Source organism: Saccoglossus kowalevskii, unplaced genomic scaffold (assembly GCF_978046115.1).
Source record: "Saccoglossus kowalevskii unplaced genomic scaffold, keSacKowa6.1 SCAFFOLD_275, whole genome shotgun sequence".
Classification (NCBI taxonomy): domain Eukaryota; kingdom Metazoa; phylum Hemichordata; class Enteropneusta; family Harrimaniidae; genus Saccoglossus; species Saccoglossus kowalevskii.
In genome coordinates, this window is record NW_028188727.1 from 30,009 (window position 1) to 49,427 (window position 19,419).

General features: G+C 35.6%; 2 protein-coding genes across 2 annotated transcripts; both read left to right on the forward strand.

The window, feature by feature from the left end:
* Nucleotides 1-10,556: 10,556 nt before the first annotated feature.
* LOC144343084 (uncharacterized) lies at nucleotides 10,557-17,189 on the forward strand. The gene is made up of 7 exons (XM_085496387.1): nucleotides 10,557-10,845; nucleotides 13,395-13,663; nucleotides 14,237-14,385; nucleotides 15,046-15,221; nucleotides 15,372-15,584; nucleotides 16,167-16,253; nucleotides 16,566-17,189. The coding sequence occupies exons 1-7, from the start codon at nucleotides 10,654-10,656 to the stop codon at nucleotides 17,187-17,189; spliced, it is 1,710 nt and encodes a 569-aa protein (XP_085352513.1). The 5' UTR covers nucleotides 10,557-10,653.
* Nucleotides 17,190-17,348: 159 nt separating this feature from the next.
* On the forward strand, nucleotides 17,349-19,415 carry LOC146725363 (uncharacterized; the record flags this gene model as incomplete). Its single annotated transcript, XM_085496388.1, has 3 exons — nucleotides 17,349-17,363; nucleotides 17,656-17,848; nucleotides 19,249-19,415. Coding segments are annotated over exons 1-3 (375 nt in total), but the record flags the coding sequence as incomplete, so codon positions are not given.
* Between the last annotated feature and the right edge of the window lie 4 nt (nucleotides 19,416-19,419).

The following is a 19,419-nucleotide window of genomic DNA, read 5'->3' on the forward strand; positions in this document are numbered from 1 at the left end:
AACAGCTTTGCTGTCTTACTACTGAGCAAGAATCAGTAAAATTAGCTAAAACATATATTTTGCACTGCGACCGAACTCATTAATATTCATGGTTAATTAATATTCATATAGCTCATTAATATTCATGACCGACCAGCACTCGCGTTGGGCTGGCGAGATCCCTGCAATGGCAACTATACATCTTTCTCCATTTGCATTACTGATAATTTCACTGAAATTATGTTAAGGCTGTGTACATGTAGCACATTTTGCAAATCCACTTTTCTGAAAAAAATAATCACAAATTATGAACAAGTAAGCCAATGGCCAAAACAGCTTTGCTGTCTTACTACTGAGCAAGAATCAGTAAAATTAGCTAAAACATATATTTTGCACTGCGACCGAACTCATTAATATTCATGGTTAATTAATATTCATATAGCTCATTAATATTCATGACCGACCAGCACTCGCGTTGGGCTGGCGAGATCCCTGCAATGGCAACTATACATCTTTCTCCATTTGCATTACTGATAATTTCACTGAAATTATGTTAAGGCAAATCAGCTGATTTGCTATTTTTTTCATTCCGAAAAGACTTACTACCAGATGCTTGAAAGGCCTTGCTAAGACAGCAACAGGTGGAATCTCTGTTAACATTAGTTGTGCATTGTGTCATTTAGATCGATAAACAACTTAGTGAGATGCTGGTAATACAGTGTCTGGGAAAGATGCATGAATCAGGGATAAACTCCCATGAGCCAAATCAGAATAAAATCAGGATTTATAGGTAATATTTTTAATAGTATTAGCTAAAATGCTAACTAAGACGGTCAAGAAATCTACGTTTCAGAAAGAATGTTTTGGATCAGATTTGTCAAATTACTAACAAATATTCCAATCAAGCTTAAACCCTTATGTAATGAAAATATAAAATAAAAAGTAAAATATATACATGTATGTCAACAGACATTAGTAAACCATAAGCAGGAACATACCTTACAAATCTTAAACTCTGACAAGTGCATTTTCCATACTCTTGAAAAATGATCATAACATATAATACCATTGTCTGAAATGCCTCTATCAAGAAATTCACTTCTCATTCTTGCATGCAAAGAAGTCTTTGAATAGCAGCAGGGTAAATGAATTTCAGAACTGTGTGGCATATAGTCCCCAATACGCTCAAATAAAAACTGCATCCAGCCAATTGCTGCAGTTGTTTTGTCCCTGAATCCAGTTCTCCCACGATTTTTGTGAGTTACTGTTATAACACCTACAATGAAAGAATGAGCAATGATCAAAGTCAATTATTAGTGGATAACTTTTTTTTTAAGCAATATGTTTATCGATATGTTATTATAGAACATTTTCTGAAAAATTAATAAATCTGTTAAAATACTCAGCCGGATCCCATCTTAGAACAAACTTCGTGTATCTTAAAGGGTATTAATTGAAGATAAAGGAGTAGAAACTGTAGAAAAGAAGACAGTTTACAGTATTTCTAGATATTGCACTTGGCATATTGGAGGCAGTCATTTTAAGTACAACTATTAGGGCCAAAACACTAAAGGCAGCCATATTACGAAAATTAATAATAAAAAAAGTTTCTAGTCTGAAGTCAAGATATACATTTTTGTACTAAATATTTGGGTTTTGAATTTAAGTTAGTGGATTCTGATCAGAAGTATGAATTTATTTTTCACAAACTTGTTACCCTGGCAACAGAGATGGAAATAAAGGAGAATGAATAAAATACATGTATATAATATGTAAAAAAAATAGGCCAATGGCCTGTCACTCAGCGGCCCCATGATAATCCCATAATGCATTTTTTTTAAACATATAAACTGAATATTGAAAAGAGCAACTCCATGAGGCAACATACATGTACATGTATATCACCAATAACAAATTAAGACTGGTTTATGCCTTTCAGTCAAAAGAACAAGCAGCTTTTATTTAAACCAGAAGGTTTTCATTGTTTGAGGGGAATGTCGTGGGTTTGGAAGGGAGCTCAATCTCGTAACATTTTTGAGGTGAAATTTTTTGTGGGGGGAGCCAATTGCTAACAATGGTCTCACATACTGTCCCACAGATTCCATGCATAAGCCATCCTATGTATCAGGTATGGAAGATTTAAAAATAATAATGAAAAAATTCATTAAAAGATAAAAAAAATTGAAGATAACACTAAACAAACTAAATGAACAAACTTGAGAGATAATCACCCAGGTACCTATGTAGCAAATATGAAAGAAATCCAGCTAACAGTTTTGTGTATTTATATAATAACAAATGCTTGAATAATGTTTTACACAAACATATTTCACTTGCATTAGAAGTTACATACCTTCAATAAACTTTTGTTTACAGCTTTTCCAGCGATCTTCAGAGACGTTATGAACTACCTGCCATGCTTTCGGACGAATACAACCGAACTCGGCCAGATTTCAACTCGGCCAAGAAAAAAATGCACAACTCGGCCAGTTGTGAATGTCGAGGTGTTAACTGGTCATTGGTCAACAATTGTCACCTTCTTTCACGTCTGTTGCCGTGGCGGCATTTTATTTCCAGATGTTATATGCTACACAACATACCCAGTGACGCATCCGTTTCACTGACTGTTTTTGACTAACTCCCGTGACTGTTTTATTGTCGATTTCAACAACGCAAGTTTACATACACACACAAACGCTACTGGTTCTCCGACGTGTTCAAGTTGTTGATTTCAACATTGGCTGAACATTGTCGATTTCAGTGACGCAAATTTTCTTTTCAAAGAAAAAACACAGACATTACATCGGAATCACAGACATCACATCGGCGACCGTCTGGCTACGCTGTGTAACAACACAACACACAAAAAAAGAAACGCTCCTGTTTCCCCGACTGTTGTCGATTTCAGTGACGCAAGTTTTCAAAGAAAAAGCTCTGCTATGTAAAAACACTAAAACTAATGTTTCAATTTGTAGCAGTTTTGTATGGCGCAACATTTTATTGTGTGATCCTTAATGCATTTTATTTTTCAGATCCATTACAAAATATTGTGAAGATTTACGAGTTGCATTTAATAAATCACTTCTGTTATAGATAAACTTTATGTTACGGTAAAATAAACTACTAGTATATATAATAATGGACTATGCTTGAGTATGATTCACATGTGTCACCAATCTGATGTGGTACCCGCATACACGTATGACATGACAATTGCATTCAATTGTCTATGTCAATACGTGTTAACTCTCCCATGCTTATTATTTTAATGTTCACATTCCTACACCTATATGTAATATCTAATGTATTGTTTAAAGCCTAAACCATATTAACACTTTTATACACGGATTCGTGACACATGCGTCTTGACTCATGTCACCGTGATAATAAACCATTTGACAAGGCTACAAGTGTGATTCACAATCGGCGCTAACCCACGGTGTGTTTAAATGAACTAAGGCAGTAGTGTTTTAGATCATGGAACTATAGTTCCATGTTTAGATCGATTCACGGATGGCTTTGTAGTGGGTAAACAAGATTTATGCAAGATTTACTCACCAAAAGTTCTTTATTTTTAACTTGTCACTGTGCTTGGCAAACAGGAAAAGGCTACAATGCTTCATGCGCGGAACCAAGCTATGTATACATTGCATATATATTTAAAAACACAACGCGGTTATTACCAGATTGTTACATCATCTATACCATTTTTCTCGCCCAATGTGATTACACTCACACATATATATTGTCCGTAGCTGGGGGAGCAGTATATATGAATGAAAATAAAAATAATAAGAACATTATAACGGTTAATCGCTGGAAAAAAACCCATGGATTTAATAAGATACCTCCAAGGAATAACAAAAACATTTTGGCAAAGCGTCCCGGTTTTATTGGAACGTTCACAGCCATGGCTGTACCCTCTAGCGGCTGATCGCCAAAAGCATAATTCTTTGCCAAATTCTGCTAGGAATGAAAACACCTTTACACGACTTGTTACTTTCAAAAAAATAGTTTTATTTAGGAAAAGTACAGACCAATTTGAACACTGCAACTGGTAAATAAATGCAAATACACCGTTCTTGTAAGATATGAGTTATTGGTAAATAAATGCAAATACATCGTTCTTGTAAGATACGAGTTATTGGTAAATAAATGCAAATACATCGTTCTTGTAAGATACGAGTTATTGGTAAATAAATGCAATTACGCCGCGCTTGTAAGGTACAAGTTGTTGTACATAGGGGAAATTCTATTTTAGTTGTTGAAAGTCACGGGACAACCTGGCAATATCATGAGTGATTGTGTCTGTGCGCATCTTGAGAGATCGACGCAACCCATAAAATATAAACCAGCAGTAATAAGTTGTGTGTTTCAATAAAAGAATGGACATATTTGGCATAAAAATCACAATGGAAATACTGTTGATAACTACACGTGGTCACACCTTTTACCGACTTGTTAAAGAAGAGCTCCCCTGTCGTATGCCACCAGTCAAATCGCGCCTCGCACGAGGTGTTTATTCATCCATGTCTGTCGATTACAAGTTAGTATGCCCACGCTTGTAGCTATGAAGTATTTTACGCACCGATCACGCAAACTCCATTGTTTTTGTGACCATAAAGTTGAAAAAAAAAAACATGACACAAATTGATAATATACATGGAAATATGAAAACAGTGAAAACTGTTATTTCGAATAACGATTGCGCCACATTTAAAAAATAAGTTAAGAAACATAATGTGAATTAAAAAACAATTTTGCTTTAGAAACCTACCTTGTTACCCTGCAAAATATTGAGATGCGCGAAAATCTAACTAAATTCTACCTCAGTGACCATAACTTGAAAATTGAGACACAAAGAAACACCCCCGAAAGAAATGTTCTATTTGAAACGGCAAAAACCAAAACTTTTCCAGCAAAGACACAATTCATAGCCTTGCTAAACAACAGTGGTCTAACACTCCCTGTGGCGAGGTACCCGGAAAGAAATATTTTGAAAAAAGACACCAACCCCAGTGACAATTTTAGTTCGTTTTATTTTATTTATTTGTTGTAACCTTTTCTATTGCAAACTATGCCTCGAAAGCGACATGTCGAAGTTTAGTACAGGCGGCATCATCAATTACGTACTCACTTCTATTCATGTTGTTAACACCTTTAAGCCGTGAATTTTTTTCTTTAAACAATGATCTGCCGCCAATTGACAGGTCATTGTTTGCAACTTAGCGTATAAAGTACAAGAAGTCGGGCATTTAACTTGGCGACAGAGTGGGACATCTTGCTACATTGTTACATTCCGACTTCAGTTCTCAATTTATTCACGCAATCTCCCCCACGAAAACACATCCTAACAAACCACAAAAATGCGGACCCTGAAATGTATTGCTCAACAACCAGAAGCACAACGTGCAAAGAAACAGTTTGTTCAGATATGAACGCATATCGAATATAATTTATTCCCAATCTGTTTTGGATCGTCCAAACCAGGGCCGGATCGTCATGGCAACATGTTGCTTGCTTGAGTGGAGCGCCAACAGCCTTCCGGTTTGTATATACAATAACATGGCATAGTTTCAAAACTCTTGTATTTCATTTCCACTGAAGATTACTACATGCCTCTCACCATTCTTGATTAAACCATTGCCGTCCGTGCAGTATTTATTTTTACATAAATAACGCAGTGCTCGTTGCTGCCGCTTGTGACACGGAAACAATAACAAGCGTCTAATACAAGAATCACACCTTGCAAGATGTGTTAATTAACCATGAGGGTTACACCACGGTTACACGAACTCCAACGTTTTTAACCATAAAGTACTGCGTCACTGAAACCGATAATCCTTGTGGCCATATTTTATTTTTTAACAATCGACAACCCTTTCAGCATCACTGAAATCGACACCCTTTGACGCCCGTACATTTTTTTATATTGTATTGTGATTTGACTCTGGCAGTCTGTAATACAGCGCTCGCTATTGCATCACTGAGATCGATAACACTTGGTGCCCGTGTATTTTTTTTAAACATTTTTCTGTGATATGACAAAAGACACAGCGCTGGCTGTTGCGTCACTGAAATCGACAACCCTTTTTTTTATTAACAAAGCACGATAGACATCACTGAAATTGCGCTCGCTATTGCATCACTGAGATCGACAACCCTTGGTGCCCGTGTATTTTTTTTAACATTGTACTGTGATATGACAAAAGACACAGCGCTCGCTCTTGCATCACTGAGATCGACAACCCTTTTTTTATTAATAAAGCACGATAGACATCACTGAAATCGCGCTCGCTATTGCATCACTGAGATCGATAACCCTTGGTGCCCGTGTATTTTTTTTAACGGAGTGTCTCGTGCCACGCCCGTGGCAGGAGACAATATGGCTACTGCCACGGGCGTGGCAGGAGACAATGTGGCTATTGCCACGTCCCGGAAGTAAACGTACCGACGTTCTATGTGTAGTTTCGGCCGTCATATACAGATTTTTCACTTGTTTTGCCACCGGTGTTTGAATAAAATACTTTCACAGTGGTGTCGTTGTCAGAAATAATTTCAATTCGCGCATTTTATACGAAAATGTGAAGTCCAACCATTGACGGAACCTTTGTACGCCCTCCGGTGCTGGGAACTTGAAACACTACGTTTACCTAAAGCCAACCTCGGCGTTTATCAATCTAATAAAACTCGCGAATCACCGTCGGCGTTTTGATAAAATACTGTTACAATGGTTTCATTGTCGTGTACGGTAGAAATAATTTTAATTCGCGCATTTTTTACCAGCCATTGCCGGAACCTTTGTACGCCCTCCGGTGTTGGGAACTTGGAACACTACGTTTACCTGAAGCCAACCTTGGAGTTTATCAATCTAATAAAACTCGCAAATTACGGCGTCGTTATATAACGAAAATACACTATTAAAATAATTTTCTTCAGGAGATACGTTACTTGATTTCTCTGGAAAATAGTAAATCAAATTACTTCAGAAATGACTAGGTAGAGCCTGCATGAACATGTATTGAGAAATCATTACATAGCCTTGTAATTTAACATGCACTGGTTTAATTTTCCCATTTAGGCGGGGACATTGATTTCCTTATCTGATCATCTTGGGTCAGTATTATTAGAATGCTTTTAATTATTATCACAATATACCAACTACTTTGCTGTACAACACATTCACCATTCTATGAATATTCTTATGTGGTCATCATCATTGAATGTTTATGCATTGCTATGTTCAAACAGCTTCACATTTGATTATTACACATGTACAATAAATTAAATGAAAATCTACAGAACCATAATGAATTTCAAATAATAAACTAACCTATATTTTGTATGAATAAACTATATTTTGTTTTCTCTTCCATAACAGGAATCCATGTGCATAGTTGTGGCTATACATACACGTATGACAGATGCAATGTTCACTGTAAGAAGGAATATGCTGAATAGTAGCAGCTTTAATTCAAACAAATATAGTAAAATTATTTTATGTTGACCACCTCCCGGGACGAGGACCCAAGGGTTGGATTTTGGGAGTCAAAAATTACATTATACGCTAAAACTAAACTAAACAAAAAGAACATTACATGAAATGAATAAATATATCTGATATATAGAAATCTTTATAAAACTATATCAAATAAAATTTATGAATATTTAAATTTAATTCAGGAATTGAAGGTTTCTTGTAGTTCATTCTTTCATTCAATCAATCAATCACATTTTTAATTCGTTTACATGTGCTACAATACCAAGTAGATTCACATTCATCAAATACATTATTTGGAATATCTTCACAATCCTTATGATACCATTCAAAACATTTATCACATTGCACCATTGCATCTGATTCCGGCATTCTACAGTTACAAAAAACTTTGTAGGTTATCGTTTTAGATTTTTTTTCTCGACCTGATGACCTACACTGTGGGAATTGAGTAAATTTTTTGTTTTCCAAACATTTTATCAAATGTGTTCTCATTTCTCCCTGGTTTAACATTGTAACTGCAGTTCCCATACTCAGAGATGTTGCAAAGGCAATAGCAAATAATCCACAATCAGTACCACCTGCCTGTTGTTGAACTTGAACATGGTTGATCTCTATAGTGTTTTCTGGAACTCTCATAATTGCACAAGTCTGCCTAAGTACACTGTCACTCATCTCAGAATTCAAGCTATCATAAAAATTGACTTGATTACCAATATAGCCTATAGTGGAAATAGTCACCCAATGACCAGGTTCACTGAACAAAATCTGCACCATCTCATGTGCAACAGGTTATACTGCAGCTATCGAATTGGAAAATAATTCTAAAATCGATCTATATCGCGTGTGTATACATATTTCTGAATCTGAAGGCATTCATCACATTAATAAACTATAAGGTTGTTGGATTTTTTAAAATTCACTAGTGTAATAATTGCATAGATTAACGGCTGACTAAATAGGGGAACATGTAAAAATTGTTAATGTACTATGCTAAGTTTCGGGCATATTTCAAAGTAATCATGGTGTAATTGCGTCGATTAACGACTTGTATAACAGCGAAATAGTGTGAAGGTACCACACAGTCAGTTTTAAAAGTAAATGTGGAAATACTGTGAAAATTTACTATGCTAAGTTGCAAGGTTGTTTCTCTAAAAAAAAAAACAGGTCGCAATGACAATGAATATACTATTGATATTCGTCGTGCTACATGCTCTCTGTTATAAGCTCACTTTCAATTATAAAACCTGTTTTATTATTCGGATAAAATAACTTGGGTTTTCATTCGTACCGTCGATGGCCTCGTCGTCATAATTCAAAGTACCACCTGTTGCATATTATTGAATATTGGTAATTCCCAGTTACATTTAACATTAACCATTTCTCTGACTGTAAAAAAGAGGAAATAATATATTATTGGTACTATATTAATTTTATTTAAAACTTTAAAAATACGGTAACGACGCCGTAATTTGCGAGTTTTACTAGATTGATAAACGCCGAGGTTGGCTTTAGGTAAACGTAGTGTTCCAAGTTCCCAACACCGGAGGGCGTACGAAGTTTCCGTCAATGGTTGGACTTCGCATTTTCGTATAAAATGCGCGAATTGAAATTATTTCTGACAACGACACCACTGTGAAAGTATTTTATTCAAACACCGATGGTAAAACAAGTGAAAAATCTGTATATGACGACCGAAACTACACATAGAACGTCGGTACGTTTACTTCCGGGACGTGGCAATAGCCACATTGTCTCCTGCCACTCTTTAAACATTTTACTGTTGCGTCACTGAAATCGACACCCTTTGACAAACCCATTAACACATATGCTGGCCGAGTACGGTCACTGGCCGTGACCGGTCACTGGCCGAGTAGAATTCTGGCCGAGTTCGGTGGTCACCCTTTCGGACAAACGCGTTTACCTTTTAGAACAAGATTAGTTTCAACCACAACCTTTCCTTTCACTGTCCTAATATATGAATGCTCACGGATAGTGTTCAGAATAAACTGCAACTGTTTGGGTTCTGATGATAACATTTTGAAGTTGCGTTCAGATTCAACGACATCATTTTTAGAAAGACTATCTAGGCATCGGTCTTCGCAGCAATCTTGACTTAGAACTTTGAATGGATTTTGTATAGGCTGACTTGTATGTCGTCTTTTGGATTGCCTCACTGGGGTCGATGTTTTTTTGGAATCAAATCGACATCGTCACCACTATCGAACTGTACACCGTGAATGCTCGTATCCTCTTCCTCGACTACAAAACTATCACTACTTACGGCATAAACAGAAGACGCCTTGTTATCGCCAATGAGGTTTAATGACAAATCGTCAGAACTGAAACTGTAGTCGCTATCGAACTGTGTGCTCGCATGAGATCTAGACAGCCATAGTCCGTCCGATTCGGACGTTGAATCTGCTTGAGTCGTGTTGTGGGAGTCATCTTTACAGCCCATACTGAAATATGAGGCACAAATACTTTTGAATGTCCGCGAACGCAGAAGTAAAAGTACTTAGAACCTCAGGATATTTGGTATACGAGTATTTTATCTCATCAGACAAGTTTATAAAATGGCGCTCCCCGCCGACAACCAATGAGCAAACGAGATCAAACGATGTGCACAACAGGGCCATGTTCAAAGTCAGATTGGGGTGCACTGTGATATATCGACTGACTGGTCGATCATGTAAATGAAATATTACACTGCCATTACTATTTATTAATTCAAGATATAGGTAAATCATAGAAAGTAACAATAACATATAAATTTAAAATTGTCCTTCTTGTGCATCCCCGTATTTGAAATAGTTTGTTCCATTTACGCGTGGTTGATGGCAACAAATAATTTGCATTTTAAAGGTCAGACGATGTTTGCGAGTTTTTTTCCCGGATATTCTCACCATGTTAGTGTCAGAAAACAATATAGCAAAGGTGATAAGTTGGTAGCATCATGATTAAGATTACTCTTAGCGTCAGGATTAAGATGTTTATTGGTAGCATCAGGATTAAGATTACTCGTAGCGTCAGGATTAAGATGTTGGACTCAATTCGGCATATAAACGCTGCAGTTTTAGAACAGCACATATATTTCCAGCTCGGCCTCGCTACGGTAAAGTCCAATCGTCGTTTAATTCAACGAGTACTATCGTTTACATATCCAATTTACCGGGATGTCACAACAAGCTACCAGTATGGCCAAGAAGCGTGTTTGGTGGTTGACTGAGGAAGACGGGCGCATTCACGTTTATGTTGCCGAAGGGCAGGGAACTTCCAAAAAAGTTTCAAAACTTCTGAACAAGAAGACAGAAGAAGCATTCGGACACGTGAAAGAATGCAGGGCCGTTGGAGACAAATTTATAAAGGTAAATGCATATAGGTTATTACGTAATTCTAACCACATAGAGCTGTGTAGTGTATTTATTTTTAGATTTTATCGATAGAGCGAATTTTTGTCCTCATAATGAAAAATAGGCCCATTGACCAGACGCTCATCGCTTGATCGGGGAAGACTAGGGAGTAGAGCAAAGCAATAGTATTATAATACACATACCGGTCCGGTGACCATGTTGTTATTTTGTAACATTTCGTGCTAATTTTTACCAAAATTCCCGTTGAAAATACCTGACCAAAGTTTGGAGTTAAATAAAGATAACTGCCCGGGATAACTGCTGATACCACAATCCTCCTCGAGCTCAGTAATTTGGCGTTTACAAGATCTTTTCTAGATAATAGTGGGGGATTTGATGATCATGGAGCTAGAAAGAATATGATTGACTATACCGTTTTGAGTATGTAAATTAGGACCAAGATACCAAAGGCAGCCATATTTCAACAAATAGTGAAACATTTCCCAGTCATTAAACTCAAGATGTTAGTATATTGTTTCTTTTGGCTCTAAACTGTGGATAAAGTCAGAAGTATACAGTGGCTTGTTAGGGCCATTCATTGTTTTTCGAATTTCTCACATTTTCACTTGTATTTTCCTGCTTCATTTTGAATTTCTGACAATTTCACTTTAATTTACGACTCTGTGGAAATAATTTTCTCCGCAGTGTAAATGTTTAAACCGTGGTGGAAATAATTGTCTCCATGCTGTAAATATTTAAACCGCGGTAAGAATAATTTTCTGCATAATGTCAAATTTCCGACATTTTCACTTTAATTTAAACCACGGTGAGATATTATCACTGCGGTGAGAATAATTTCTCTGTGGTGTAAATATTCACACTGTGGTGTAAATTAAAGTGAAAATGTTGGAAAATTCAACATTATGCAGAAAATTATTCTCACCGTGGTTTAAATATTTCCACCGAGGTCTAAATTAAAGTGAAATTGTCGGAAATTTGAAATGAAGCTGAAAAAGTGGTAAAAGAAATGGAAAAAAAAAATGATTAAATTAAACATGTAATTTTGTTATGTTTTGTTTAGTTTTTTTTAATGAACATGGGAATTTGTAATTTATGTGTCAAGGTGTGAAATTGTTTTTTAGGAAAGTTTTGGAAACCTCTATACTGAATTCAATTTATTTTGGACTGTGAGGTGTCACTCCCTGTCATCGTGGAAGGCTACTACAATAACTTCCATTCTACCATATTGTGAACAATTCACAAATCATTGCAGCATTTTCACCATAGACCTCAAAAAGAGTACTGCTGACAGTGCAAATAAACATATGGTTTATTGTGAGATTATTTGGAAGATTATAACCCAGGTTAAAACAAAAGAAACTATGTAGTTGCCTGTCCCTCTCTTTAGAAAGAGTACTGCTGACAGTGCAAATAAACATGTGGTTTATTGTGAAATTATTTGGAGGATTATAACCCATGTTAAAACAAAAGAAACTATGTACCAGTAGTTGCCTGTCCCTCTCTTTCTAAGGTCTATTGTTTCATGAAGTACATAAACAGTTTCAGGCCCTATTACATCATGGCTGCCTTTGCCTAATTTGCATAATAGAATTACTTTCAAAATCAGTTTCATAACAATAGGCCAACTCAGAAGTTGAATATCTAGTTAATTACGACTGCTACAGAGATACTGTTTTTTTTTTCTATTTCTTGTGCTATACACTGTTATTATAAATTCAGCACAGTCTTCTATTTCTATTGTTTCACATTATAGCTGTATTCCAGTTCTAAATTTCAAAATAAGTGCCAACTTCAACTAGTTTAGAGAAAACTTCCATAGCCTAAACTTTGGCTTGGTACATAGACTTGAATAGTCAAAATTCTATTGTATGCATACATGTACTTGCACAAGATGAAATATGATGAGTACCCAACCCAGATCATGTAAAATAATATCCAGGAATTTGTTTCATGATCACTTTTAATGTTGTAACTCATGGCTTCTATTTTAAGCCTTTATAGAAGATGTATAAATAAGGGATGAACCATTTTATTATTTTATGTGTAACCACAAACACCGACTTCAGGCCAAAAAGAACCTAGTAAATTAAGTTCACGAACTGTCCACCATAAAAGATTTGGATATGTTAAGAATATATTTTACTTGCAAAATATGAATGACCGATGTTCAAATCTTGTTCCAGCAACAAGTCGCACATTCGGTGTCTTTAATAATGCATGTTCTGATTGGTTGTCTAGTAAATGCGACTTGAACATGAATAACGATCTTTGTTGGGGTGCGTATGAAAAAATTATACCAACATATAACCCCAACAAAAGATCTGATTTTAATCAGATTGGGGTAGTCCATATGAATTTAAATGCATGTGGATTAGGGATGGGCCAGTATCCCTTGTGGGTGCACATTCCAGATAATTACTGATCTGTTATAAAGGGAAAGACCATTTAACACTGGTGGGGAATTTTAGCAAGGGTTTCAATAAACTTGCATATTTTCACAAGATCAAGGTTCTAATAGTTCAACTATTTTTTTATTTTTACAGTTTCTATTTCATAAAAAAGATGGTAGACCTGATGCTTATTTGCTTGAGCGAACAAAGTTTGAATATAACCGCTCTGATTTCAGTCGGCAACTAAAAGAAAATGCAAGCAATCAAGAATTTGTAAAAATGTTTAGTGACATATGCAGTTCCATGGCTATAGCTTCCTGTAGTAACACTTCAGGATCATCAAATGAACAGTTGTCACTGTCTAGTAGCAGTGATGATGGAGATTCCAGTGTTTCATGCCAGGCTGAGTCTGTGCATATAAGGTTAGTAATAATCTTGTCCTAATGCCTTATTTTATATTACAGGAGTTTATAAGATACAAATTTTGTTGTTATCAGGAAAACAAGTTTGAGTGGAAAAACTAAACATTATCATGGCTCCAAAACACATGATTAAAATGTAGAGCCCTCGTATCCTGTAATTTACAGTACCATAAAAAATGACAAAAGATGACCCACCCCACCACCCCCCACAAACAGTACTTTAATAATGTCTTTTATTAAATACTTTCCGATGTTTACCAATTTGCATTTAATAAATGTAAATGAAAGACCCTCAGACAGTATAATTATCATTAGTGCCAGGCAGAGTTGAATAATTATGGGGTATTGGGGCACAATATTAATTTACACAATATTACTTTACTACTTAATTTTACATTTAAAATAGTTATGAATTGAATCAAAGTATATGTATGGATTTCCAGTATTCCAAGTTGTTGTAAAAAAATAAGCAAAGTACATGTATGCACAAAAGTCAGAACAATTCATGAGCCAGAAATTTTCTTACTGTCATTTGTGTTGTGTTATAAAAAAACAATCATTTCTTTTTTTCAGTCTTTTAGAAATGACAAAAAAAAAGAGCAAGAAAAGAAAATTGACAAAGTCAGTGGAAATTAGCAGCGCTTCATTGAAAAAGCAGAGAACAAACTCAAGTGACACCACTCAGGAAAAAATTGCAGATGATGTGACAGCAGCTTATTGTGGCAAGTATACTGTTCATTTTGATATTTGATTCTTTAACTGCCATATTTCATAGTTTGTTTTATAATCTTGGAATTTGGGGCTGGATATTTGTTCTTCACAAGGAGAGGATGCATTTTTGGCTTCTTTTATAATAATTCTTTTGGGGGGGGGGGCTGACTTTATTTAACCAGGTCCAGGATCCAATGAGCCATTGGGATGGTGCTTGCTCCAGCATGTGTCTGTCTGGGGATGTTCCTACCAGAAGTGAGAGTAACGAACTTGTATTTTTGACCATATCTCAAAAACAATGTATCATAAATACATGTGTCCAAACATCCTGGAATTCTTGGATGATTTCTTATCACTAAGGAGGGTTGTCAAAGGTCAAGATGACCATAAACAAAAAGTAGTGAAATCACCTTTTTCGGCCATTTCCCCTGAACAAAAATGGGACCAGGTAAATTAGAATCCCTGGGTAATACGTCAAGGACAGGACATTTAGCAGTGGCACACTTTTTAGGTTATTATGCCCTGCAAATCTACTCTGTAGAAGTTGATTACTCTTTGAAAGGTCAACAGTCAAGGTCACCATTTTACATCTGATTACCATATGATACATGCATCTGCGATTAGGCAGTTTTTAAATCTGTACTCATTCTAATTTATATATTGTATTCAAGGTATGTTCCAAATCGATACAGAAGTATTGCAAGTAAAACAACAGGTTCGGCAACCTGATGCTGTGTTTTTAAAAAATCTTGTAACAAATATGGTGGAGTTTGCTGATGAGGCTTATCAGCCTCTTTGTGTATTAGTTGAGGATATTGAAAGTCCTGGAGACTTTGACAAGAAAAAGGTAAACCACATTATGTAATAATTACCTATTAAACTATAATAGATTGACCATAGAAGAATTGCCTTGTTATTTTCATAGTGGAAAATGAAAATGGTACAATGCCTGGCAGAAAATACAGTGTGACACTAACCATTAAATGATTAATTATAGGTAAATGGTTACAATTATCAAGTAATTGGAGGCCAGCATTGTCTTTTGGCTACAAAGGAAATTGCAAAGACAATGAAGTACATAAGTGATGACAGGTTTAAGACCCGTAACTGTGTGGTGTATGCTGGGTTGAATAGTGAGCAGCAGCGGTGGTTGGCTGTTAAGCACAACTCAACTGGTGAATATAGACATGCCATCACATTGAAGGACAAGGTAATTTTTCACTGTTTTAGCTCCACTGTTGGTGAAATCAATGACATAGATCTCTTCCATATTACTGAGTGTCTGTATAAGCCTGTAGTCAATTTATTACATTTTCAGCTTCTTCAACACCGCTGGACCAAATTTTTTAATTCGGTAAAATATTCAAATTTGAATTCTGGAGACGGCTTCTTCTCCAAAACCGCTGGACCATTTATTCTGATTTTATTGCGATTTTTATTTTGTGGTGAAACATTATAAGAATTTTACTCGTTACTAGAAGCAATGGATTTCCCATAATACACTCACACAATTTTCATCTTCCTTGTGCAAAGAACAATGAGCTAATGTGCTACCAGTGTCTGTAACACTGTGACACTCGTATCTCAAGATCCAGACTTATTTAAATTCAAATGAATTTTGGCACACAGCTAATATATGAATACTTTTATACATGTGCTGATTAGTTGATAAGCTGCTCATGCATATTAATTATATATAAAATGTACAAAGTTTCATTCCCTGCCAATATCGTGCCACTCTCTGCGTTGTATATGCTTTGGCTAAGCCATCCATGATTTTTCTTATCTACAGGTTGAAGTTTGCAGAAGATATCGAGATGAAATCCCAGATAAAGATAAATTAAAGTGGAAGGCCTCATGTGGTCTTATCCTCACTCAGGTACAAATTTGTTATAAGACTTCTTGTGGTTTGATAAGCAGGGATTGTGTTCACCTAAAATTTGGCCTCCCTGACTTAAGTTAATAAAGAAGGTACCTGTGAAATCACATCTTTAATAAAATATCTAGGATCAATTTTCAGTTTCTAGGAGTTTTGTGAATCTGACTCATCTTGTTGAATTGCTGATACAAATCCTGGTGTGTTTGATTTGTGGTGAAATCTTCACTTCCGAATTCAAACTTCAGTTTTGCAACTTGCTCCATGATACATACTATGCTTAGCAGTATTCTGACAATATTTTTTAATTTTCAGAAAAAAGGAAACCAGCTGCTTGAGGTGGTTTGTTTTTTGGCTTCACTTGATGACTCAACATACAAGATTCTAGAAGAAATCTTCCAAATGCATGAAGAGGGAGCACTGAAAAAACAGAAACTGAAGGAGAGTAGTATCTCCAAACCGGATATACCACCATATGTGTTTCGCACACTACGATCATTGGATAGTGAAACAGTCAAATCTTTGTTGACTGATGTGAGAGACAGAAATACTACAATATTCGAATTTTACAAAGAGTCACAGGCACTTTACAAAATATCTTTGGTGCAAAAGTCATTCATCCAATTAATGGATTTGAGCTCCTGGGATGAAGTGGTCGAAAAGTACCCATCGGAGACAACAAGAGAAAATTTAGTGAGATTTTCTTCCCTTTCATTTCGCCCAACAATACCAGATGTCTTTGTTAATTATTGTCAAAGGCTGAGAATTGAAAATTCACCAGTAAACCAGGGCGAAACAAATGCAGTTTTTCATGGGAAGAACAAGACTAGATCATTTGTCGTAGAAGGAAGTTCCATGGAATTAGACCCAGAACAATTGAAAAAAATTACTGGTCATCTCACTGGTGTGGATCTTGTGATTTTAGACACCCACAGGTAAGCCAGCCTATAGGAAAAATGTAATTCCCAATTAAATTCAGATAAAAAATTGTTTTGCATCATTTACTCGTTAACCCTTTCTTGTTTCTGCAAAACAATTTGATGAAAATAGTGTAATATTATTGTGGATAGTTAAATTGAAATGTTTGTGCAGAAAGGGATGGGGGGTAAACAGGTTCATCCAGGTTTGATCTTAAATAGATAAAATGTAGTACTGGATGGTTAGGAGATTCAATGAATGAAATCTTTTACAAAAAATTGTTTGTATCAATTAAATTGATGCATCACCTTTTCATTGTAATGTAATTTCAAAAATATTTGATAAATTAGTCCATTTTTTTGACAACTATTTTGTACATAGTAATTATTTGCCATTGATAATATTACTGGAATTTCCAGATTTCTGCCTGCTACCGTCACCACCATCTTGTAATGTCAACACATATTTTATTCTTTTTAAATTGCAGGATTGGCGAGGTAAAGAAATAAAATCATTCTTTGTGACAGTGAAAAATGTGAATGTGACAGCCCGTGTGTCAAATTATACCATGATTGTTATCTGCGAAGTTGATACTATACATGTGGTGAAAGAACAGCTAAAATCTGCTGGCTATGCCAAAATTGATTTAGCCTACACCTACATAGAAGATGCATCGTCGGGTGAGAAAATAGCCACTCTCCAAACGTGCAACACTGGATTTGGACAACAGGGACATAAGTTGCTGATGGGAATTTGTTTATATGAAAAAAAAATCCAAGGTTTCATGCTGGTCTTGGGGGGGGGGGGGGTAATTCTGCACTCTGCACCCCCCAAATAAAATTCACCCCCAGAATGTCATGAAATTGAGGTCCCTCCCAAACCCACAACATTTCCCCAAACACCGAAACCCGCCAGAAAACCCTGATATCCTTAGAAAATTGGATAAAAAAGGTGGAAAACAATATTTTTGACTTCTTGTTAGAAACTGTTGGCTGGATTGCTATCAAATTCAGTGGTCCTCTGATGTAATGTGTACATAAAAAAACTTTAAAATGTTTTTCGTATAATATTTTTTAGCTCCTGTTGTCCTATAATTGACAAAAAGGGAGCTGATGTTGTAGTGATGTCTGTATAAACGTGTCATGCCAATTGGGAATATACTATTGTAGACGTGCACGACCTGACAAGATTTTTTGTCATTCTGAATATGCTGGTTAACTATTTTTCATATTAATCAGCTGCAGTATTTCAACATACTTTATATATTTGGAGAAATCCTGGTAGGGTTTCAATGATATTCGACACACAGATGCTCTGAAGTGGTCCACACCACTGTTATTTGTTGTGACAAATCCATGCATACTACTAGTAATTTGCACATTTATAACTTTTAGAAAAATTTCATTTATTCCATGTATATTTTAAGAACCAGGGATAGTTTCATAAGAACCAATCTGAAATAATTTGTGGTGATTTTTTTTGACTGTGTTAGATACGTGGGGTGGTGCTCTCTTCACTTGGCTGATTTAATAGGATTAATGTATTTTCAATTTTCTATTTTAAATTATTATTGTTATTTTTGACTTTTCAAAAAGCATTACCAATTCCCTCTATTAGAAGCACAGAGTGCTATCACATATAGTATGCATGGGCCTAGCCTGCTTTTTTAGGATTTAGTTGTTGGTATTTTTGTTTCATAAAAACTCTCACAAAATGTTTTTTCAGCTCCCTGTCAACAACTATGACAACTAGTTTAAATAATGTTTTTATGTGCTGTACTGGTCCTACTTGGTATTTGCTCATATTGCTGAATTCACCTAAAATCTATTAATCATAATCATTGCTAGGCATAGGTATAAATGTTGTGTTAATGCATGGAATTATCAATATGAATATTCTGGTTAAATGTTTCAAGAATCACATTATGGAAGCATTGTTAATTTAGTTTTCTGGTAAATGACAAACCATTATTATACTAGAATACTTTGATTAAAAATTATTGGTAACTTTTTAAATTGCTTGCAAGATTTTGTTCAGATGATAATACTCATTGGTCAGTAAACTTTGTATTTCTCCTTAGATACTGCTACATTAACAAATGCCATCCAACCTGTGGTTATAGGGTATTGGGCCAGTGATGGCAAAGTAAAAAGAAACGTATTAAACATAAAAGAAGATTCACCTATCAGCAGACACAATTTCTGGAGAACTCAAAAACCAGTTCTTGACAAGGATGGAGATGGTGTCATAG